At 39.2% G+C, this 25,641-nt stretch overlaps 1 protein-coding gene across 1 annotated transcript in view; it reads left to right on the top strand.

Annotated features, from left to right (window-relative positions):
- GYPC (glycophorin C (Gerbich blood group)) overlaps positions 1–24,254 on the top strand; it is a 33,466-nt gene extending 9,212 nt beyond the window's left edge. The window contains exons 2-3 of the mRNA XM_041405741.1: positions 16,135–16,185; positions 18,439–24,254. Of these exons, the coding sequence (XP_041261675.1) occupies positions 16,135–16,185; positions 18,439–18,635 (248 nt within the window). The 3' untranslated portion in view covers positions 18,636–24,254. The remainder of the gene's footprint in view (positions 1–16,134; positions 16,186–18,438) is intronic.
- The last annotated feature ends 1,387 nt before the right edge of the window (positions 24,255–25,641 follow it).

Below are 25,641 nucleotides of genomic sequence, written 5' to 3'. Positions count from 1 at the left end.
AATGAAGTAGCAGGTGGTAATACGTGTAAACATGATTGTTCTAATCTTACTACTTTTCAATTTGTCAAAGCCTGTGTGACAAAGAGTCAAAATAACGAATGCTGTGTGCACATGCAGACACACACAAGAGCGTAAAACCCAAGGACACCAGCCAGCTTTGGGTTTTCCATTTCAGCCACATTTCTGATCTTGTAAGTCATTTACAGCAACAAGGATGTGTATTTACCAGACTTATGTGGAACCTGGCCAATCTAAGTATGGAGTGCTTCTTGAGAGATTTGAATACAGAAGTGTAATTCCCTGCTGCACTTCTTTTTTGCTGAGGTAAAAAAAATATAAAATGCCATCCACCATAGAACAATGGTATATTGTAAATGTCTGCATATTGTGAATATATATAGAGAGACACAGTCTATAATGTTCCTCAGTTAGCAACTGAGACATTATATAAATATTTTCAGGTGCTTTCACAGAGTCAAAGTGAGAAAAAATGAGACTATTTTTATTACTCTTAAAGAAATGAGAAAAAATTAAAAAGTGGTGTCCACCAGATCTAACCCCTTTCCTACCATAAGTTTTTGTGCATGTTTTCTTTACAGCTCTAGCTGTAACTTGAAAACTTCATCACCTAAGATCACATGAGATCCTGGCCTGTATACAAATACCCAACTATTTCTGTGTCTTTCCCATTTCTGCAGAGTTTCTCAGGAAATGCCTTACTTACTGCAAGCTGCCGTTGCAGTGTTGAAATCTGTCATTGAGATACTTGTACCCTGGAACTTGAGATTGCTCATATTGATTTTATTGGACTTTGTATCAGAATTTGCTGATTTCAGATCCTAAGTTTTTAATACTATGCTTCGAATGCCTTGGTTTAGCTCACAGCAGCCTTGCCTACTATCACCACAGATTTTATTGAAGGCAAGGTGATTTATGAATGGTAACTAGGGCTCTTGTAGGAAACACTATTGAAGACTGGAGGTAATGGGGAGCAAATAAAGATAAACTGATCCTGTATGCTCCCAAAGAAAACTTCCCACTGATTCAAGGTTCTTGCACATTAAGAAAAGATGTCTGCAGTTCCTGAGCTCATTTCCCCTGTGGATTAATGATCCATAGGGGATCCTTTATTCCAAGGAGGAATAAATCACCCCTCCTGCTTTTGGCAGTCAGGAACATAACTGGGGAGATAAATGCTTTTACATTTCTCTGAACTTTGCTGTTGCTCCTGGGTAAAGGATTTCCCTTCTGGAATCCATTAAAATCTGTGAATCTCAGACAAAGACTCTTCTTCCTCCTCCCACGTTCTGTGTGAGATGCTTAATCTCAGCATCCTGGGGACATAACCATTTGTGAGCTGGAAACAGAGCATGAGCTGAGCCCTTCTGCTCTCAAGGTATCTCCTCTGGCTTCCTTTGCTTGCAGTGAATGAAACCTTTCATTGCAACAGCCGCTGACTTATGTCAGAAGGTTCATGACTGACTGGAGCAACAATGGGTTGGCAGAGAGGTATGAAACTTTAAAATGTGGCATTGCTTAATAAATAAAGATCAGTTTAAAACAGGGGACAAAGTGAGATGAGGTACAGCTGCATGACACTGTTTTTAAGAGAAAATGCAGCCTGGACTTTTTCTCCCTATTCCTCTCCACAAATTGCATTTCCTTTAAGGAAAAGGTCATGCCTTCTTTCCCAGGCTGCTACAAGCCTTCCCCAGACAGGAAATGTATCCTGTGTCCTGTTTTCTCCAGAGTCCAGCAGCAGAACATACAGTAGAGTTACTTCCATGCTGCTGCTCCCACTGTGCTGTTTTTAAGTGACTTGAGTACCAAATCTCTGGCTGAACCTTCCCCCACACCTCAATCATTGTGCAGCCCCAGGGTCTTGCAGAGCTGGCAGCTGCTGAAGATGGCCAGAGGAAGAAATACAAGCTCCTCCCTTTGGAGGTGTGGATGGCTATTTTTGTCAGATATGAAACTGCAGTAGTCTTTGGGGGGAGATGTGGGAGGGGGAAAAGCACATGTTCTGTAATTGAAGATTGTGTCTGTGATTTATTCCAGAAGAGCAGGGTATATTTTCCTCACTGAAGGAGAAAAAGAGACTTGGAAACCGTAACAGGTAGCACATGCCCTTTTCCACCCAAGTGATTTCCTTCACAGCTCACACCTGAGAAGAAGCTGGAGATCAACTCTCCCCAGTCATGCCCTGCTGCCTGCTGCACAGAGCAAGGTCTAGGACTTGTGGGTGGCTGAGGGAGGTTTGCCAGGGAAATACGGATAAATGTGGGTGTTCAGCTCTGCAATTGATTTTGTTTTCCACTACTTGGCACTTCAGGACACCAGCTTGCTGTCTGTGGACATGAGCATCCATATCCCTTAGAGGATAATTTCCTCCCACTCCCCCCTCTGCTGAAAATATCCTTGGTGAGAGGAGATGTAGCAAGAAATGCAAACTCTGTCCCTTAATGGACACAAAGCCATGGCATGTCAGCTGTGGCCGAGGGTTATATGTCTCTCCAGACTCCCAGGGCCACACACATCTGTCTTTTCCATTCCCCAGCCTTGCTGGGATATTTCCAATCCATCTTCTAGCTAATGGGATTTGGTACCAATTTTCCCTGTCCTTTGTTTCACTGCCATTGCACACTGAAATGATGTTGTAGCATTACCAGAGCTGCCTGTGTCTCCCTTAGCCCACACCAGCTGTTAGGTTACACCAGCATTAAGGAAAAGACACTTCCTTTCCCAGGGACAATGCCACCTCTTCCCATCTGCTACAGAATCCATGACAAGTGATGGCCAATGTGGGTTGGATCCTGACGGTGCTGGGTTTTCTCGACTAACCAAGACTTAAAATCTGTTTAATCTCTGCCCATGGAAGTGCTGCAAGGAGCTGATGGGCTGTCTTACCCACTAGAGCAGGTAGCAGATGCTTAATGGAGAGTTAAAGCACAGGCTGACCATCAAGGGATCTGAGGAGTGGGAAAGTTTTGAGCCAGAATTAGTAATTCAGTGTTTAAAAGGTTGTCTTGGGGTATAAAAGCTTTTGCATTTACCAGAGTTTCTCACATGAAGTACTTTAACCTCCTGCTCACATCCAGACTTGGCGCTTGGCGGGACTGAGCCTTGTCTGCCACTCTTCTTGAACGAGATCTTTTAACTTGTACTTGAAAGAACTCAACCTTTGAAGTTCAGCATTACTGAATGCACAGCTGGTGGCAGGGAGCAGGGAACTCCTCTGTCCAGTTCTCCCAGGTAACTACAGTGCCTGCAGGGGTGTGTGACCATGACTTTATAATTTTGTCCCCTCCATCTGTGCAGCAGCTGCCCACCCCAGCAATGATATAGGCTTTCGTCTGAAGCCAGCTGTGTAACCCAGCAGAGCACAAAGGTGCTGGTAAGCCTAGCCCCTGTCTTGGAATGCAGCCAGGGTAGGGAACATCTCTGCCACCCCTTCTTCCCTCCTCGTTAAGCAGGCCTCCTACTTCGCAGGCAAAAATATCCAGTGTATGGTCTTAAAGAGTTAAAGCCAGACTGCTGTGTATGACCCTTTTTTATAAAGCATGTGCATCTCCTAGGGAGCACTGCTTGCTGACTGTCTCCTAAAGGGACTCTCAAGAGCAAAGAAGCTAGAAGGACAATCCTTAGAGCTCCTGCTTGTGTGTTTAACACTTGTGGGTGTAGCAGGGGAAGAGGGGAAGACTATCATGTCTTGTGAAAAGAGCTGGGTGGATTTAGAAAGGCAGACAGTCAGGTCTTGTGGAAGAAGGAATTAAAATTGACAGAGAGGCCCTGTAAATCTGGGGCCTGAGGCATGTTTTATCCATTCCATTAAGTTTTCTATTTGATCTATACAGACAGAACCAAAAAAATGCAAAAAGGAAGTGGGCTTTACTCCTCTCTTGTAACAGATACATACTTGAGTCCAAGCCCTGCCATGGCATGAAGTATAGCACAGCTCCCCCTGAAATAAACTGCAGCTCACACATATCTCAGGGTGGAACTTGGCTCTTAAACAAAATTTAATGGGAGTCTGCTCTGGCTGAACTCTACTTATGACTTCATATTTTCCAGGGCTGTGCTGCTGCTGTTGGCTTGTTCATTTTTCTTTATTTTTTTCTTTTCATTCTCTTTATAGTAATAGGTGTTTCAGTGGGATAACTTGACCTTATGAGACTGTTCCAAAGCATACTTCTCTGGAGGCAGTGGTAAATAGTTTTGATATATTATGAAAGTGCATTGAGAAATTTGCAGGCTGTCTCATGACTGCTTGAGAAGGCAGACTTCTGCAACCTGTTAGGCAGCATCAACTGGTGAATTAAACTAGGAATTTGGAAAGCAGAGAAGGTGAACAGAGGCTATATATTATGTTTCTGTTATGATTCTATCATGTTTCTCATACTCATAAAATGGAGTTTTCAAAACTTTCACCATCGGCCCAACTGAACAAGTGGAATGTGTGAGAGAACCAATTTCAAAGGAAGCAGAAGCAGTTTAGCAGTGAGAGCTCTTGCAAATTCCACTTTGCGTGTGAACCACACAGTGTTTCACTTGGCGTGTTGGGAAAGTGCCCTGCTTTGGGCCAGCAGGGCCAGCACTGACTGCTGCTGCTTGGTGCTTGGCCACAGAGCCCCACGGCTGCTGATGCAGCTGTGGAGGAGCAGCACCAATGAAGGAAGGATGGCACAGGGTAACAGCTCTGCCCATCTGACAGCTGAGAGAGGAGTCTGACTGCTTAGTGCATTCCAATATAATCTTACATAGGAAATACCAAGCCCAACTCTTTCCATGGCCTTCTAGAGCTACTGTAGTTCAAAGGAGTCACTGGACTCTGAATGTCTGTAGTGCTCTGCTCTGCTCAGAGCACTCTACAAAAGAAGTCTCCAGCTTTAAGCAGCTGCTTTTCTCTTTATGCTTTTCTTCTGGGGAACTTGTTTTTCCTGCATGTGGATTTATGATGTACTTCTACCACTCAAAGGAGCATTCCTGCTTTTTGCCCTCTCTGTCTGCACCTAGCAAACCTCTCCCTGTTAATGACAGTCAGACAACAGATTGACTTGGATCAATTTGCCAATAAGTAAATAGCCCTCTAAGTAAACAGTAAATATGAGTAAATAAATAAATATTAAATGGAGGAAGGAGTTTTCCTTTTGGTGAGCTGGTTTTCTGCTTGGAAGGAAATTGTTTAGGAGCAAGAATGCCCTTTGCTGCAGAAATCTAGTGGCCAGCTCAAATTACAACAATTCACTGTCAGCTTTCCTCCATGGATATTTCATACACTTGGAGCAGCCCAAAGGCTTTACAGTAAGTGAAAAATATGTTGATCAGAGAAGTACCATAGCAAGCATTTGTTGCTATTGAAAACTACTAGACCATATTTCTTTGCTTAATGACACACATTAATCCTGCATTGAAATTTCCATGGCTGTCCAAGCTGAATCTGGCTTTAAAGGTACAAATTACAATCCAAACTATAAAAATGTAGCATTCTGAACAAAAAAAAGGAGCTGGAAAAAGGTCTCAGCAGTGTTCCTTTGTTTTTTCCTTTGCTGCTTAAACTACTGAGGATGTCATCTACAAGTTTTGAAATGGTTTCAAAAAAAATGGCATTTTTTTTAATTGGTGACCAGAATATGAATACTGTCCAAGTACCCACTGCTATTTCTGTTTTCAGTCCAGTTTCCTAATGAAATGAGTCTTATGTGTTCCTGCTGTCTATCTGTCTGCCTAATCATCTGCCCATCCATATGCCAGTTCTCATCAAGAACTTTTAGGTCCACTGACTAGTCTCAAACAGATCTGAAAGACAAACAGGAGCCTCAGAAATTATTGTAATTTTCCATGTTGCATGAAAATCAACACTGTCTACAGAGAGCCATTCAAGTGAACAGTAAAAAGGACTCTTTATTGGGAGATTAAACTAAATGAAGTTCTTTTCTACTTAAGAATGTAGCAGCATCAAGTTTTGGCATGATTAGTTTCCTTCCATAAACATGACTCCAACTTAACAGGGAAAACACAGAGGGTAAGACCCCATCTAAGCACCTACAGGAGATACCAGGCCCTTCTGACCAGGGCATCTTGAAAGTTCTGCAAAAAAAATGGGTCTCACTAGCTCATAGTGAGGTTAAGCCCTCAGCACAAGCTTTGGAAAGGGATGGTTAAGCAGTGCTAACAATAATGTTTGGGATTTATTTTTCCTAATTATAGGCTCTAGAAATCTAGTCTTCTTTAAGCTATTCTAAGTTTGCTTATTGGTTGATGGGAAGGAAATTCCCACACCATATCCCAGGATTCACCACACTGTGTGGAGGCTGAATAGATCTTCTTGCAAGAAGGCATGTCAGAACAGAACAGAACACAATAGCTCCAGTTGGAAGAGGCACACAGCTCTCAACCTCAACTGTCTATCAGTATCCTCCTGCAGCACCCGTGGAGACAGCTGAGATCACACAGATTCCTTCCCAGCAGTCAAACATCTCATCAGGCTGGTTATTAACCTCCCACCTACATGGTCCTTGACATTAGCAATAAACTGTTAATGAATTTCACAACAATATAATTCTGTGCTGAAAAACATTCAGTATATGGCTTCAGTGCAGGTCTTTTCATGCTTAGCTCTGTTAATGTGTTCAATATGCTATTTTCCTAATAATGCCAGACAGTTGTCCAAAAATAATACACAACCGATTCTTTTTCCTTTTTTCCCCAACAATTATTGCACAATCCGTCTTGAATAGCTCAGATGAATGATAGATGATAAAGAAGTTTTGCTAAAATTCCTCAACTCTTGTTCAGACAGCTTGAACTGATACGTAAATGCTTTTCAGATAATATTGTGGCCTTTGTCTTTAGAACAAATATGCACAAGAAATCTCCATATTCATTGAAGAATCCTTGGGAAATAAGAAATATTGTTGCCCTGAGCTACTATTTGCCTTGCAAGTTTCTAAGGTGTTTCAATATGTTTTATTTTCTTTGTTTAATATGCTCAATATTCAAAGCATTTGGAAGATTGTTTCCACTACAGATATCTCCATTAATAATATTAATCTCGTGTGTGCTCCAGGAAAGATCTCTGTGTCCCTGAAGAACATATGCTAAACAACCTGACATTTCCACTTGCAACGCACAGTAGACAGCCTTAGGCAAGCACTGCTGTATGAGCTGGATGGAGCTGAATACAATTCATATCAAATAAGCCAGGGGACAAAGCACAGATAACTCCCATTTCCAAGAATTATCACCTGTTGGACTGCTTTGCTACAAAATATTGACAGTGGGAATGAGCATAAATGAAGAAACCTCCCCATGTTGGCAAAATTATTATACTTTTCTAAGGATAGGAGCCTGGTGCTACATTCTTTGAACTCTTACAATACTATCAGGCTTTCACCAGTTTCCAGGTGATTTCTAGGTGACATTATGTGTAGTTTGATCATATCATCTCTAGTTTAAACACAAGGTCAAGCTTTTTTCATCTCAATGAGAAAAAGACATCAGCCTCAATAGAATAATGGCCGTGTTTCTATCTCAGCATGTCTGTATTCATTAAAATGAGTTTTGTGCCAGCAACAGTCAGTGAAACACTCCTGCTTTTGGATATATGCCCCCCAAATCCCACCCCCAGTATACAGAGGCTCCCTCCCTCAGCAGCTCCCCATGGATCTCTGTGCCTGATGGCTGGAAAGCTCGTGGTTACTGGACTACTGACTGCTGCTAAACAGAGCTTAAAAATGCTGAGTCCTTCTGCCTTTCCTTTAGTGCTGGGCTACTCTGGTGTCCCTTTTCTCTCCAGTCTGCAGTTTTCATGAAAATTGAATCAGTCCTTATCTTTGCTTTTCCTTTAAAAACAGTGGGAGTTGAATAATGGAGTCAAAATTTGTGAAGGATAAAAGGACAGTCAGGCAGATAGCAGGAACAGAGAAAATCAGTGCAAAAAATGCTGTTGAATGTATTTGATGAAAATGTTTCAAATTCTAGCAAGTAATTCTGACTGTCTTAGTTAAGGGGACTAATTTTAACTAATGTTTGTCTTCATGCCAAATCTGTAAATGCTTAGTACCATGTCCATAAAAGAGGGTATGTTTCAAATGTAAACCAAAACCTAATCTTTAGAAGTTATTTCAGTCATAAAATCAAGCACAACAACATTAAGGAAGAGAGATCACCTTATCCTCTTAAGAAACAATCAAAAACCTTGAGAGTCTGGTCTGAGGCTGCTAGACCTGTTAGGTACAAATTAAAAGCTTGTCTTGGTAAATAATTACAAGCAGTTTAGCAGTTAAGTTGTCTTACTGCTTCATGTAACCACTTACACAAGGGACTGGGAAGGAATAATCACCTACTCCAAGATCTCTTGGCCTCTGACTGTGCTCTAAAATGTTCTGACTCGAATTTTTATTCTTATATTTTTGACATGAAAAATTTAGATCAGTGGGAAATGCTGTTTTCATAAGCTGTTTCTTGAGATTTATAGGATAATTATCAGCTACAGGTCATGAGATGGGCTTTCACTGTCTGTGGTCAGCTGCTTAGATTACCTACGGTCATCTGCAACATTTACAATGATTAATCAGTTAAGCCAGCAACTCCTGTCTATTCAGCTTTGACCTCAGTGCAGGAGCAAATGGCTGGTTTGTTCCCATTTTGGTTCAACAAAAAAAGAATAGAACTTAAAATTGTTGACTTTGGATGAAAGTCAGGCAGAAATTAGCAAGAATCATCAGATTCACTGGATATTTAATTTAGTGTTTCTTTCAAAACGTCTCCAATTAAAAAGCCTTCAAAGGAGTACTCTGCTCTGATGAAGAGGAAAAAGGTGGGAGGAGGAGAGGCAAAGGCAGGAAAATGTCCTGATCGTGGACTGTACGTGACAGATTGATTCATACTCCATTTGTCACTCCTTCCTCAATGAAACAATTCCAGGTCAATTTATCTTCCCCAGGAAGATGTTGTATATGAGCTGGCTTTGATTGCCATAGAGGAAAAATGTAAATGATGGCCTGGTTACATTAACCTATTTCCATGGAAAAGTAAGGAAATTTTGCAGTGATGTAATGAATGTATGAAACAGACAAAACAGGACCCAACTTCCAAATTGCCACGTGCAGCATTTTTTCAATAGATTGGACCTTCTTCCAGGTTCTCACACTTCATGCACCTTTGCATGATGAGAAGGCAACATTTGATCTTCAGACATTGAGCAGCTTTCCCATAAGAGCACAGCAAAAACTGGTCACTGCAACATTTATAGTACTTCTAAGGGGGCATTGACCACTTTAATACACTTGCCAGATGGACTTATTTGCCATCAGAATTGGTGGCAGTTCTCAGGGTTCAGCAACCCTGAGCAATGAAGTTAAAGTCTCCAGTAACTTCAAACTAACAAAAAAAAAAAAAAAAAAACAAAAAACAGTGCGTGGTTCAAACAGTTCAAACTGAAAGGGCAATTTGAGGGCACTGCCAGTTCTTTTTCAGTTCTTTTGTGGGATAAATGGAAAAGTTAATTTAAAAAAAAATAGGTGTGTCTTTTAGTTTATATAATCCTTTAAAACAATTTTTTTTATATTTTTAAATTTAATATGTGGTTTTTATTTCAAAATATAGAATATCTGTCCCTTTTAAAATATCCTTATTATTTTTAACCTAAAATAGTTTCCCAAATTTCATTAATATTTTCTCCTTTCCCCTCTTATCATTAAGGGATATCATATGATTACTTTTTGACAAGATGACTTTTGTGTGTCTCTCCATCTGTGATTTTCCCCAAGACCTAATGATAATTCAGCTTCACAAAAGAAGGAGAAAGTGTGTTAGTGAAGTCATTACTTCCACAAACATTGTAAAACATATTTTCTCTTATTTACTTCATAACATTTTAGAATGGTGAAAACCTGTTTTGCTAACACTGTATACTAGAATCAAATGAAAGTAAAATTATGTGACAGTCTAATTAAAGTAATTTGATAATTTCTTTTTATCCTTTCTATGTTGCAAAGTGTCAAAAATCTTGAACAGACCTTTATTTGAATGAAACTGTACTTAGTCTGTTTAGAAGTAATGACAAAGTGCTTGTTAGCTGGGATAACAGGAGAATTGGGCCCAGAGCATTTTAATTTCGTAGGTATTTTTAATCTGCATGATGTAACTTACATTTTCAACACAATCCATTTACTTGTCCAAAAGATCATGTGGTTGTTGTTGTTATATGAGCCCATTATTCTCCTTATAATAATTTGGTATACAAGTGGCAGCCAAATTATTCTGTCTCTTTTCCAGATTGACAGATGAGAAACTGTTCCTTAATTTTGAAAGAGCAGCCTTAATGTGTTTCATAGTCTAATGGGAGACAGTGATGACTTTTTCAGCCGAATATGTCAGATTGATGGGTTCAGGCTGATGACCCTTCAGGACAAGAGATGCCAGCTCTGGCAGGGCACTGCACACTTACTGGCAAATATTAAAATAGGTAATGACTTTTTTTTCACTTAGAATGGCCTCAGTGTGATGCATCTGATATTGTAACGGGCCAGAGAGCAGCTTGAGCAATTAACATCTTTCTAACATGAAGTTTTCAGGAGTTGGTTTGACTCATTTTTACAGACGCAGCTGCAGTGAACCAGTTCTAACTATAGCTTGTAAATTAAATTGGTGTGCTGAGGTTAATAGATTAATGATTTTCTCATGAATGCAGTGTGTTGGCAAGGCACAAATATAAACCAAAGGGCAAGGAGGACATACTATAGTTGCATAAACAATGGAGGTGTTAAGACTTCATTAGTTTTTCTCTACTAAGTGTGTGATAAGGAAAGTCCTGCATCAGTGGAGAAAACAGGGACACATTAGGACCTGCTTTTCCAGTCAAGAGGAACCATGACTGCAGAAGAGCATACAAAGAACAAAAAAGAGTCCCTTGGAAAGGAACAGTTATGATAAATATATTTTTAGACAAATAATATTTTTTTTTTAATTAAATTGCAGTAATTATAGAAAAGGTTTCTAACACCTGCAAAAGCTGCCTGGTGGACTCCATGTACTCCTCAGTGCTTTCAGAAGTTTATAATGTTTTACTGAACTCAATCAAATACCTTAGTATCATCTTGAGTGGAGGCAATTAGAACCTCACCTAAGTTCTTTACATAAAAAGGCAGTCTTCTTTTTAAATTACTACTTTTTTAAAAATAAGGCAAGATTAGTATGGTATTTTGTGCTATGTCAATTGATACAAGCCAAAAAAATAGACAAAAATTTACTAGACTCTGTATTACTGAGTAAGCTGTATTTCATTCATCTTGTAACCAAAGTTCTCTTTCAAATGTATGGAAGAAGCAAAGAACAATCAATACTGAGGTAAAACCCTCTTCTGAATTCCCTCTCTATGTGGCCTGAACCATGAACTGGATTCATGAACTATCATTCAGTTTAAACATCTCCCTTGTTTACTGGACATGTATGGATAGATAGTAGGAATGTTTAAGACAAAACCATTAAACATTTAATAGCTGAATTCTAAAGACACATTTCATCCTACAAATAGAGACTGGTTACACACAACAGCATGTTGCTGTTACTGCAACATCTCACTCAGTGTTTGGGGTGGTTCTGCAAAGCAGAACCCTGGATACACTGAGATAAGGGTGGGATGTTCCTCACCTGGAAAGTCCCATTACCAGCAGTTTTTCATAAAGTGATTTGGTGGGCTGATTGAAGATGAAATCTCCCTGTGTATTTCCTAGCCTTCATGCCTGGGAAAGCCCTGAGAAGGAAATGGCTGCCTTAAGGAGTTCAACCCGTCATTCACATGGATTGAATGAATTTCAGCCACTTCTTATGCAATGAACAGGAACATCAAGAGAGAGAATGGGATGCACAAGAAAGCACTTAAAGACCTACTTGAGTGTAATTTAGCAGCCAAGGCTTTGTCTGAGATTGTAACCTAGCAGTCAGCAATGGAGCATCCTGATAAGAAATGCTGGGGTTATTAAGAATCAAAAGCACAGGCTTGTGAGTAGGAAGATCCTGAAAGACAGGAGCAGGAGCAGTGCTGCCTGACTGCTGTCAAGTGGCTTTGAAACCTGTGTTGTCAGAGCTGCTTATCACACACGGATATCTGTATATTCACTCAGCCTGACAAACTCCAAAATGCAGGATCACCCACAGCTGCATGGGAATCATGGCAATGTGAGTTGTAATCTCAGGCTTTTCATTCTCTACTCAACACTGCCAGCTTCAGTCCGGAACTTTATCTTAGGAAATTGCATAAGCCTTGAGAATTCTGGGGTAAGGTCTACAGTTATACCATCAAATTGCCCTTGTGGATTGCACAGTAGAGATTTGGCAGTTCACACCAGTAGATGAGATCTATCCTGTAGGGTCATTCCCAAGCATTCCTGTCAAATCTGCCAAATGGGGATCACCTTGCAGGTATGGTTTTCCTTTCATGCTTTTCCCATGTGTAAATCCACAGTAATCAAACATGTAGTTGCTTAAATTGTTTACTGCAGTCCTGACTGCAGAACCACCAAGTGGACAAATACTGTTTGTTTGGGTTTTTTTTTTTCCTGGAAACTAATTTAGCAAGCAAAAATGATGCCTGAAAATTAGAAACCTTGAAGCTTTCTACAAGTTTATTGCATGTGTCACTGATAGTAGCCACAGAATCACTTAAAAGTATTGTTTCCTGGAAGGAGCAAGATCCTACCTCTGAGCTTTCTGTGCTGTATGGGAGAAAGTATTTGGGAGATGAATACGCCCTTTCCCACCACCATATAAATTGAACAGCTTCTCAGTTGGAATGTCTTAACATGGTTAGGCTTCTAAAGTAGAAGTCTTGCTCCCTAATAAGTCTTGCATCTTTATCAGGACTGCCATTATACTTTGTTTTTTCCTTAAAGACCTGTTCTCTGGTGTCACAAAATCATGCCAAACCCTCACTGCCATCTACAAAGCACATTTAGTCCTTGGCATTGTAAAGAAGAACTGGAAAGATCTACTTGAATGAAGCTCAGATATAAAGAAAGTGTAAATTAAAAAAAAAAAAAGTTTTAAAACCACTGTCAGAATTTTGGGGCAGGAAGTGATTTATGTCTTTTAGTGGTTCAGATTTGCAATTTATAGAACAAAAGAAATCATTACAACTGTCAGAAAAGTGCATAATGAGAATAGGAGAGTGCTGAACCTCAAGCTAAGGTTTTCACTGCTGAACCAGCCCACTTCAAACAAGTGTTCCTTAGCCAAAATGGAAGGGGATAGATTAAAACGGGGGTGGGGGGGGAAGGGGGGAACTACTAAAATTCATAAAACTCAACTTTTATTGGAAAATTGCACCTGAAGGAGGTAGTTTAACGAATTTACCAACACATTTAGCAGGAATAAGTCACCACTGGCTATGTTAACATACAAGTCATTTGCACTGGGGTGCCACCTGTGAAGCACAGATCCAGAGATCTGCTTGCAGTATTTAAGTCAGGAATATTTCTGGGACTTTCACAGACTGCTGCCTGCTCAGCAGGATGTGCTTGATGAGAATGAGACAGGTAGCAATTGTCATTCTATTGCAAAAATTCCTTATCTGTAAGTTTATGAGCAAAACTGGAATTTGATGAATTTTAGGTCATGAACAAAAGCATTTCTTTCTCATCATTCTGGCTTTTAGAAACATACTTTCCAGCAACAGACAATTTGATCTGTGTGTTCTATTCTTGATTTGGTCAACTCATTCTGATGGCCAGAAATTTTATGAAAAGCATGTTTTCCCATAATCTTTTGATTTCTGTATGTCATGGTAACCAGTGGCAGTAAATAACAACAATGTTCAAGCACTTTCAGAAGCAGTTTGTAGCTGGACAAGGGCCAATATAACAGGGAAGTGAAGTTTTGCAATGACAATTTAGCAACAGATAACACAAAAGATGTCCTTGAAACAAAGGGAAACAATCAAAACAGGTGCAACATCAGCTATTGAAACACAGACCTCTGAGCACTCTGCATGTGAAGAAGAACAGAATAAAGAAGGTACAAGTCCAAAGCCATTGCTGAGCTAAAAATTCCTTCAGGAAGCTGGATGTCTTTTTAACTCAGAAAGGGAAGATTCGGTCCTCGTTGGTACAGTAATGCACTGTATTTCTCACACAGACTGAGTTTAGAGAGGCCATGCTGAGGTGCCTGGCCAAGCACAGATTCCCTTCTGGACAGCAGCTGCTGTTTCACTCCTGCTCAGGGAAGATGGTCACATTCCATCACACATGCCTTGCATGTTCCTCAGCCATACTTCAGGAAGGACGACACTGCTTGAACCTTGAACAACGCCGATACTTTCACACCTGCCTAGCAGTACTGTAATATTGCCATGAATCACATAGCTATTTTTGGACAAAGTGAAATTTCAGAGACAGTGAAACAGGGATTAAGAGGTGTCTCTGTGATCTCTCTAAACATTGCTCCAAAACTGATCTGGGGAGCAGATCTTGGCTGTCTGGTCATTGGTAGTAGCTGCAATGTTCTGGCACTCCAATTGATGCAGCAAAAGGTGGTCTGGGAGGACAGCAAGCCTATTCTGTGGTGAAAATGAGACACACGAAAGGTTGGTCAGGGCCTGGCTCTTGTAGTAAAATGGGAGAAGCCACATCACGGTGTCAGCTGAAGGGCACAGCACTGCTAGCTTAGCAGATCAGTGCCAGCTGTACCATAGCTCAAGACGAGTCCTGCAGTCTGTTGCCTACTTAGAAAGATGGAAATGAAAACTTTTCTGCAAAGTGATGATACCGTAATCATTATCAAAAAGCACTGTGATGGCAAGTCCTAGAGATAAGGCACCTGCTTGTTATCTGAATCTGAGAAGCACCTAAGAATGCCAGGTATGAGCAGAGAGTTACTCATAAACCCTTTTTTAATTAAGGGGATAATAATTTGAGCTGGAGTTAATGTTTGGCAGCAAGCTGTGTGGCTTGGGAAGCACTTTGGAATTCACACCTTCAAGTGTTTGCTGCAGAGGAGCCTGCTTTTTTGGCATGCATCATGTATTTGCTGTGTGAAGAAACACAGAGCATTTTGACCTTGAGGCAATTAATCTCTTCTGAGCACGTGGGTTTTGAATAGACATAGACATAATAAGAGTTTTTAAATTACAGAAGATGTGCTCAATCTTTCCATCAGTATATAGATGGAAGAAAATGTGGGAAGAATCTCTGAGGGAGAGAAAAACACTCTTACTTTCTAAAAAAATCACCTCCCCTGTTTGAAAAGAGGTGGATCCTTTGTATCTCAGCTCTCCTCAGTTTGCTGCAAATTGATGTTAGACACTGGACATGAGCAAGGAGAAAACCGCTGATAGTGTTTTGTCCTTGAATCATATATACAGACATAGCAAAAGGCAACCCAGGTATCAACCATAGTGTCACTCTTGAGTTTATAGAAGGATTTGGACTTACATTTTCACCTTTTCCAGAGAACCTTTGTATGTGATGCATTTACCAAAGGGAAATTTTTAATAAAATTTTAAATAAATTATAATGCAATTATGTTATTTGATTTGTCAGCACTGAATTCAGACTTACCTTAAGTGAGGGCTGTTTTATATCACACACATGAGAGGCTGGCCGTGATTTCAAATATAAGCTGAAATGAAAACAAATGCAAAGATTAAAAAGAAGACATTGCAGATAAGTAAATATTAATTGAAATCAATACACATAGATTAATTTGCACCAAATCAAGATCCAGACCATGCTCTGGAGAGCCATAAATGGGAAAATAAATAGACATCAACCTTTTTTTTTCCCAAAACTACCTTTCTGAGAGTAATCACAGTACCTAAATGCTCTTAATTTAGGCATTCACTGGAGGATGTTACAGGTAAGTGCTCATAATACACAGTAGGTATTTCCCTGGGGGCCATGATAGTTTGCATAATGTGCTAGCTATCTCTTTTCCAGTGTTGTGATGGCAGAAAACTGTTACAGTAAGGCTAACTCTAATGTGAAGTTTCATAAATGTCTTTTGCTAACAAGAGATATTGATTAAGTTCCCAGTTTCACAGGTTAAAATAATACAAAACTGCCAGTGCAGTCCCTGCTCCTCCATATGATCCAATTTCTTTTTTATAATTAACTTTTTTATGTTCTATTCTATTTATAGATGGAGAAGTGGAGAGCCCCACAGCTGGAGCAGATGTGGCTGTTATTGGAGGTGAGTAGCAGACCATGTTAAGCAGCACCACAAGAATTAAAACAGCAGGTTTGTTGATTTCTTGCATTTTGCAAAACCCCTACTTCGCTGACAAGACAACAGGAGCGGCACAATTAGAGTTAATTAGGCCAGTGGGAAATCTGCTCCCAGAGGGGCTATTGGCAAGATAACAAGATGAGATAATGAGCACAAACCATATACTGAGCAGTACCACCCTCATCCATTCCCCATTTTCGGACAAAATACCAAACAGTCCAGCAGAAAAGTCAGACTCTGATTTCCTTCAGTATTCACTGGGTCAAGCTTGTCCTTTAGTACAGAACTGGTGGAGCACCTTTGATTTGAGCGCTGTTAGCTCGCACCAGCTGACCCTTTGTTGTTACAGAATTCACCACACTCTATTTCCTGGTGTTCCATTAAAGCTCTCTCATGCATTTAAACTAAATACAGTTGTCAGAATAAATGAGCAAAGCTACGCTCACGGAGTGAACCTGTCTTTTTATTTTTATTGTGTTTGTTCATTTCCATGCTAACACACTAATTTCAGTCATTCACAAGGGGCTATACCAATCATTAGTGCAAATTGGTGAGGTTCTGCTATATTTCCCTCAGGTCCCATCTCCTGTAACTTTAATTTCAGCTTTCTATGAACAAGTAGCAGGTAAATTGATTTGTACTTAGTCCCCTAGGCTTATTAATATTGTGCTACATCTAAAGCCTATTAGAGCCTCTTGTGTCAAGGGATACCACTGAGGTCCTAAAAATTGATGAAGCCCACGCTTCAACCATGATATTATTTTCAACTTGAAGTTCTTTGTATAAGCAATTTCGTTTCTGCTAGCAGTAACTTTACCTTCCAGAACCGAGCACCATGAAATCTGGGGGATAATGTTGGTTATATATACTATATCTTTAAAGACAGAGTTACAATCTTTATTTACCCTGCTAATATTCCATCTATTATGTTTTTATGCCAGTATGGTATCCACACACAGTTTACTGATGCTGATAAATCTAAAGCTTTGGAGATACCCACTCTTGCCACTTATCTTGAATATAAGATGCAGAAAAGAAGTACTCTCCACCTTCCCCTCATTGTCTCTGCAGAGTAGTAGGCATTTCCAAGGAGCAATTCTTCTGACAAAACATAAAATTCACTTCTAGAAGAAATGACCCCACACACACACTGACAGCAGAGGAAGCCCTAGGAATGTTCTGTTCAAGTTCTTTTTATTGTGTATTTCTTTAATATTTGGCTTATTCCTGGATTCATATGAATACAGCATCAGCTCAGTATCATGTACTCATACAGAATCACAACAAAAATGTTTATAAACACATCCTGGATCCATACAAAAAATAATTTTTAAAAAATTATAAAAGTCACACAAGTTGAATAACCATCAAAATACTTTTTTTTTTTTTTTTTTTTTTGGAAGTGAATAATTTGATCTAGGAGGAAAGGGATAGAGTTTGTAGTTTTTTTAAGAATGGACTTGTCATGAACTTGTCTCTTTTATGGACTTCTACCTTTCACATTGGAAAAGGATCATGAATTTACTTTTTTTTCACTAGGAGTGTTTCCAGTCATCATTTAGTCCTACACACATTGAGGTCACCTATAGAAATTTCTGTCCAGTCAACACATATCTGGAAATTAGTCCAGGAGACAAGAAAGATCTACCCAGAAGCCCTTCCTTCTGCCAGGTGTCACTTTCACAATCATTATAATCAAACTTTTTTAATTAAAGCACAGAATGAAATGGCAGCTTGCAAATTCAGAGCAGTTCCAGAGTCACCCAGCTCCTGCTATTTGTTGAATGCTCCCTGTGAAATGCTCAGTGCCCTGAACATTTCCTGAAATTGAGAACACTTGAGAAGGCAGTGTTGGGTTGTCTACAGCACTCCCCAGCCCAGGTGTATGTTACCAGAAGGATGAAAGAAACCTGTTGGTTTTCCTTTATGTTCTTTTATTTCTCCTCATTTTGAAATTAACTTTCAGGTCCAATATGTTCAATCAAATCAAGCCATTGAATTAAAAGAAAGCTAGTGAGAATTTTTCCAGTATTCCTGCAGTATCTATATCCCACCTTGTTTTTTGCAGCATGTTCTGACTCTGGCCACTTCCACATGCAAGCTCCTTATGACACATGGGCTTTTCCCTACCCAGCAACTCAGGTCATCATGTCTGGCTGTGAGACACTTCTCATATTTTATCCCTGGTGATACATTTAACTGGTTTCTTTCTCCTAGGTGTGATTGCTGCCGTGGTTTTCGTCCTCATTTGCCTGCTGGTGGTGATGGTGCGCTACATGTACAGGCACAAGGGCACCTACCACACCAACGAGGCCAAGGGAACCGAGTTCGCTGAAAGGGCCGACGCCGCTTTGAAAAACGACCCCGCTCTCCAGGAAGCAGTGGATGAGAGCAAAAAGGAATATTTCATCTGAGAGGCAAGGATTTCCATGGAGACCTCCCTGAGGGAAGCAGTCAGAAATATAACATCAACAGGAGTACTAAGAGATGGATAATACGAGGATACAGGCGAGCATCCTAATTGAAAAGTATCTCTCTACATTTTTGTCACTGGGTTGTTTCTTTTCCTCTAGCAGTGAAGAACTAAATGCCAGATACTTGCCTGTTGATTTTATTAGCAACACAGCTGGTCACAGTTGAAATCAATATCAGATAAGAAGAAACAAAATCTCAGTATGAGTGATACACCAAAACCAGATAAAGATAGCAAATGTCAAGCCTTGACATTTGGTGAAAATAGCAGATGCCAAATGAAAACATCCTCTTAGAGTTAATGATGCATCCTATTCTGATATGATGAAGAACTACCTGAAACTGAATTTCAAATGGTAACAGAACAAACATTAAAGTAGATAAAGGTGATCTAGCTTGAAAAAAATAAATCCATAGCCCAGATATCCCCCCCGTCCCCTTAAATGTGCATTTTTATTGGCACAGGGGCGTTTGTGTTGTTTTTTTAAGGGGATTTACACTGGGATTTCTTTTTTTAATATTTGAATTTTATACATATATAAAAATCCAAGATACTTCAAAGAAATAAAACTCTTGGAAAACATGGAAAAGGTAAGAGAGAAGGATTTATTACTGACTTTCTCTGCATGGCAGCTTGAGAACTGTGAAATGTTGGAATTTACAATATAGTATACAATAGTCAGTAGATGTACAAATATGATTCCAATTAGTCTAGGTTTTCTGCACACATACATAAATAGATAGATATTAAAAGGTAAAGCATCCTGGTTTGAGCAGACCCTTTAAAACAATGGAGCTACACTTTTTTTCATGTAAGATATTTTTGCCTGAATATTTATTTATTTATTTTGCATTAGAAAAATTCTCTGAGTGCCCGCCAGCAAGATTGTAGATTTTTGCAGGGAGAGGAATTCAGTTCTGGTGCAGATATGAGTACATCTTTCACAAATGAAATCTTATGACTATCACTATAAAGAAGTTTGTTCATCTGCATCCCAGTGGCTTTATTTCTCACTCTGTATGGCTTCTGTGTATCCTTTGCAGTGTGCTAGACCAGAGAATTACACTGACATCGATGCTTTATTATAAATAAATAGATTATTCATGGTGGGTCACATGAAAAGATCTTCTTTCTCACCTAAGAATCAATGGTGATGAGTTTCTTTACCCCAGTAAGTTGGCTTCCTAATTGAAGCCCACAGTTACCTCCAGAAATAGGATGATTGTTCTCTGCACCTGCTCATCCACAACTGTCATGGTGCCCTGGACTACTGAAAATAGAGGTGGAGAAATACAAGATAACAAATAAGATACTGATGAGCTCTGATGATATATTTTTTCCTGTGCTTTGATCTATATACGTGTGTGTATATATATAAAGTCATCTACAGCTGTGCTTTCAAGACACAGTTGCTGATCACTTGTGCTCACTTCTTGGCACCAAAGCTTGGAAAGCTCCTGGACTCTGGTGTTCATTACTGACACTGGCCTCAAAAATGCTGTAAGAGATCTGAGCAAGGCAAGACTCTGAGGACCCAACTGAAGAAACAAGACATATTTGTCCTTCAATCACAGTCTCAGTCTTTTGTCAGTACTTGAAGAAGACTCTGAAGAAGACTCTGAATAATTTTTAGAATCCCAATACCTTTTATTTTGAGTCTTAAATCCGCATGTGTTAGCATTTTAACCAAAGAATGTGAAACTCGTGCCAAATTTATTAAATGCTTGAGATGCTTTCTGTAACATACCATTACAGAACCACATTGTATTCTGTGGCTAGTGCAGTATAAAATGCACAAAACACAGAGCTCAAATATTTTGATATTTTGCACCTATCTCCTGACCCATTAATATTTTAATAATTTTAGTACTTTTGAAATAGGAACTATTTTATTTCTCTAGGAAAAGTGTTAGAAAAAAATCTCTTAACTGTAAGACTGAGTTTATAAAACTGAAGACCCCTGATGCTCCAGTTCAGTAAAAATGTGAATATTTCCTCTGAGAAAAAGATAACTGGAGTGACTTGAGTTCTGCTGCATCTCCCACAATATGTGCGGGAACACCAAAGAATTTTCCTCCAGCCCTAGAAGGACCTATAGAGGACTACCAGCCTTTTGTCCCCTTTCATACATTCAGAACATGTAACATTATTATAACTGTTAAAGAAAATTGACTTTACAGCAAAGTGTGATGGACATAGGGAATAAATTCCTGCCTCTCTCCTCAGTCATGAAATTCTGGCTTTTGCAAGTTGAGCTTGCAGATTTTAATTAGACACCTGTGTCGTACCTGTTACACACAGGAACCAGACTTGGTGTTTTGGTGTGGGTGTGAGTTTTTAAATTATGATTTAGACAAAATGCCACACTGGAATTGTAGAGGCCTGATTTTGTATTGTATAGCATGAGCTCAGAGGAGCTCACCCAATTCTTACCAGTTCAGTCAACTTCAGACTTTGTGTCATTGCTTCCCTTAAATCTCAACTGAATGCAACTTCTGGTCTCTGACTATATCTCTTCTTTGTAGTTTAATTAACAATCTTTATCCCATTTTCCCTATTTATCTAGTCTGACAAACAGTCCAAGCATTCAAGAACAGCTTCCCTGTTGGTAACAAGCCACTTTGAATAGCTGGGTAGCAGCACTTCGGTCATGAGCTGTAGTTTCAGTATTTCTTTACTGTGTCCTTCTGGGTTTCAGGGCCTTGTGTGTTTAGAAATTACTTAAGCACACTCAACAGAGAGAAGAAATGGTTTGCGGAGATTTTCTATTTCTCTGTTTTCTTCAGGAAAATCTTTGCTTTGTAATGAAGAAGTCTCATGATATCAGGTGACTGGCACATTCAAATGGCCTCATCCTGCTGTTTTTTACTCATACAATAACTCTACTATCTTGAGTCATTCAATTTAGTTGTAAAAAGAGTGCATTACAAACTTCCTATAGCTGTAACAAGTAATTAGCAAAACATCCTTCTGCAAGCAGCACGCTGTGCTAAAACAAACATTGTGTACAAGGCTGAGACATCTCAGTTGGCAGCCATAGCTTTTCATCACTGATGGTTAAATGACTTTTACAATTTGCTTCCTGAATAGAATAATTAATAAAACAGATTCTTCTTCCCGCACAAGTCAGGTCTCTCTAATGCTGTGGCCTGTTGTCCTGCAGCTCTTTGGTGCCTCATTTTCTCAGCTGTGGCTGCTGTTCTTGCACTCCCTCAGCTCCCATCTGGATCTCTACTGCCTTCTCTATGGCAAAGGATTAGCCATTTACTTATGTATTTTTTTACCTATTTTTATCTATGAAGGTGCTCTGCCCCTCTCTGCTAGCCAATAAAAGTTTTCAGAAAGGTTTTTGGTTTGGTTTGCCAATCCTACATCAAATTTGAACAAACGTGACTAATCTGACCTGAGACAGATTTACAGAGTGATCAGCTATGCCACATTTTTACAGACAACAAGTCTAAAAATAGCACTGTAAGTTCTGTCGTTGTTAAATTCAGTGCTATAAATCTCCAGTGACCTCCAATGTTTCTCCCTAAACAAGGTATCACTATGATGATCCCTCAAGCCACATGATTTTGTCTTCATGCCTTAATGCCCTGTGAAAACTTATTTTATCCCGTCTTTGCATAGGAAGTCATAGGTCCACATTTACAAGTATAAGTAAGTAATTTTTCAATGACGTATGGCAAAGCAGTGCACCAAAATGACCAATATTTGCTGAAGCTGGCAAACAGAAAATATATATGATCCTGTAGGAACACATATTTTTTTAAGATATATGGAAATGACAAAAATTAAACATAGTGCTTCTGGTGGCATTAGTGAGCTTTAAGAGTGGTTTCATGAAGCTTTTGAATTCTTTCACTGATAAAAATAATCCCTTCCAAAGGGAAATTAATCTCCTTTAAACCATTTCATTTTGTCAGTCTTTGAAAAAATTTTCACAGTTTCAGTATTTTGACATTCTGCCTTAACATCTCAAGCTCAATTTCTTCTAACTTTATGAGCATAACTGACAGTCCTCCCCTGCACAAAAATGACTGCTTGCCCATCTCAGCCTCTGAAGCATCGTTACAGCTCAGCAGAGTATTTCTGTCCAAAAGAAGTCAGTCCCAGTTGTGTATCTGGCCAACCAGACCATGGACCTTTGTGCATTTTTTCTGGGGCTTGGCCTCTATTGTTCCAGTATGCCATTGAACATTAATGCAGGCCTGAGGAGAATTTAGTCAGCTACTTGTCAAGGAAATATAGACATATAGAGATACACGTATGTGTAAATTTTTTTCTTCTTAGAATACCAAGACCAATTCACTTTGGGATACTATTAAAAATAGGACTATGGGATTTCTCAGAACACCAAGTTTTCTCTTAAATCAAATCTAGGGATCATGAGTGCACATCAGCACATGGAAATAGAAAGGAGTATTTTCTTTCAACAAGGAATGCAGACAAAGTGCTGAAACATTTATAGTCCCAGGATAAGCAGAAAAAGACTAGTTAAAGCCTGCAAGAATTCCTCACAGAACAGAGGAAACACTGAGACAAGATGCTGAGAAAATCAGTAAAAAGATGCAGAGCAAGAGAAGGTAATCTGATGCCAATAGACATGGAGAGAAGTTTTTCTTCAAACAAAATAGATATTCCTGTTTGGATAAATCAGTGTATTTGCTCACTGTAACTGCTGACAACAAATTTCTTTGAATTTTATGGGATGTTTTCTTTGAATTAAATGAGATGTTTGGATTCCTTGTGTGTGCAAGTCCAATCAAAAATTGATGGTACATACACACGAACAGGACCCTCCCATGAAATGTATTAAAAGCTGTTTATTGCATTTTCTAAAATCTCTCGTTCTTCACATAAGAAGGCTTTGAATGTTTAGAAAGTGCAGAAGCCTCACAGCAGCAGTTCATTCAGGAGAGAACACTAAATACTTGAACAAGCAATGGACCCACATCTGATGTCTGGAAATTTGGGTATATAAAGGAAGATAACAATATCAAAATAAAACATAGATGGTGAGAAAAAATTCCAACCATATTTCAAAAAAGTTAGATATTTGTTGTAGTAGAGATACTTCTCTAATTCATGACAGTAGTACTGTAACTGAAAATAAGGGATCCTTCTTTTACATGCCAATTCCCTGTGTGGTTGGGACAACCACATTCAGTGGGAGAAGCATTTTATTGATCATATTTATTGTTCCTGCAAAACAAATTGTATTTCCAGACATGCCAGAAAGAACCACAATGAATTAAATTACAGTCTTTGTAAGTGCTGATCTTTCAGCATAACATCTTGCCTTTACACCTTTTCTGTTGTTTTGAGCTGTATGTATGATGGAAAGTATCTGATATGTTGTACTAAAGTCTATTTGGATTGCAGCATTGCTATGAAAGGAATGGAAAAAAAGAGCTTCCAAAGCTTACTGCTGATTTTATGTTAAAGCTGACTACAATGTTTGTATTTACCAAAGTTAATACACTGATAGTATAAATTTACTGTATTTTGAATGGAAAAAAAATATGAAGAAATTAATAACTTTATAATTAAAGTTCTAATTTTCAGCATTTAAAAGGCTCTTCTCATATTTTTCTTCTTTTTCAAAACATCATAATCTTTTAGAATTGCCAATTATGTTGCTTTCATGTGAATGTAGATCAAAAAGGAATAGTCAGCTAGAATTTGTCTTACTAGAGCATACAAACCCTAAAAGATATACTGCTGGTATTTGCATTAAAAAGCCAGAGAAACTTCTGATAGATCTAAGAAGGAGTCAACCTTCAAATGAGAAATCAAACAATTGTTCTGTCTGAAGAAACATTACCCTGTGGATGTCTATGTGGACCTGTGCACTGCTCTGTGATCTAAGGCATGGTATTCTTAAAAATTCTGGACTGATTATAAACATCTAATGGCTATTTGCTGTTGGCTGACCTGCCTTCCACCCAGCTGGTACCAAATGTGAATACTTCTGCTTTGTTCTTCATGCTTTCCATACAACCTATCTTTTATCCTAATATATCCCCAGTTAAAGAGTATTGAGAGGATATGCCTGGTATAACAAGTATTGTAATAGAGTCATAGAATCATTAAGGCTGAAGAAACCCTGCGGGACCATCAAGTCCAACCATTAACAATCTTGCCACTGCCAAACCCTTTTTCAAAGATCGCCCTGTCAGTGAGAAAAGCTCTTCAGGTAATATGTTCTTAAGTCAAGATAATACCTCAAAGTGGTCAAACCTGGAGGGTCTGGGCAGTGGATCACCTCAGTTTTGATATCTGTAGAGAAACTGTTCCAATGGGCCTTTAATGTGCCATAGGATTTGATGCATAGACTGTTTGGAGGCCAGCACCAGCCAAATGGTTCATCAGCAATGTTCTAATGCTGAAGCAAAGATGAGCAGAGAGGAAATGCTACTGAAGGCTATAAACCAGATCCTTCATTATTAGCCAGCACACTGTGGAAACTGGACCTTGACTTAGAACATCAGACAACAGGATCCAGTGCTATTGGAGGTGCTTCCAATTTGGCAGCCCAAATGTGTTATGTCTTTTACTGTTACCAGTGGCCCTCCAATTCCATGGAGACTGGCCACCGCCTAATTGCCAAGGAATTATCCAAGTGTGTTCACAGCAAATTAATCCTTTATGGATGGCCAGTAGTTGACAAACTTACAGCAGAAACAAAGAGGTGAATGAAGCAAATAAAGGGCAGTACATGAAAATAAGAGCTTTCAGAATGAAGTGCCATCACATAGCGTGACCTTACACATGCACATGATTCGCTTCATAGCTATTCTATCAACCTAAAGCTTCAGCACAAGATATTTTGACTACACTGAGAAAGAAAAGGGTCCAGACCTTGAAGTAATAAATCTGTTTCCCAGCAAATATTTTGATTAACATTTCTATTTCAGCTTCAAAAGAAAGGTTTCACACCTAGC

This window comes from Onychostruthus taczanowskii, unplaced genomic scaffold, assembly GCF_017590055.1.
Source record: "Onychostruthus taczanowskii isolate IOZ18803 unplaced genomic scaffold, ASM1759005v1 scaffold10, whole genome shotgun sequence".
NCBI classification, from domain to species: Eukaryota; Metazoa; Chordata; class Aves; order Passeriformes; family Passeridae; genus Onychostruthus; species Onychostruthus taczanowskii.
This window is presented reverse-complemented; position numbering and strand designations above follow the sequence as displayed.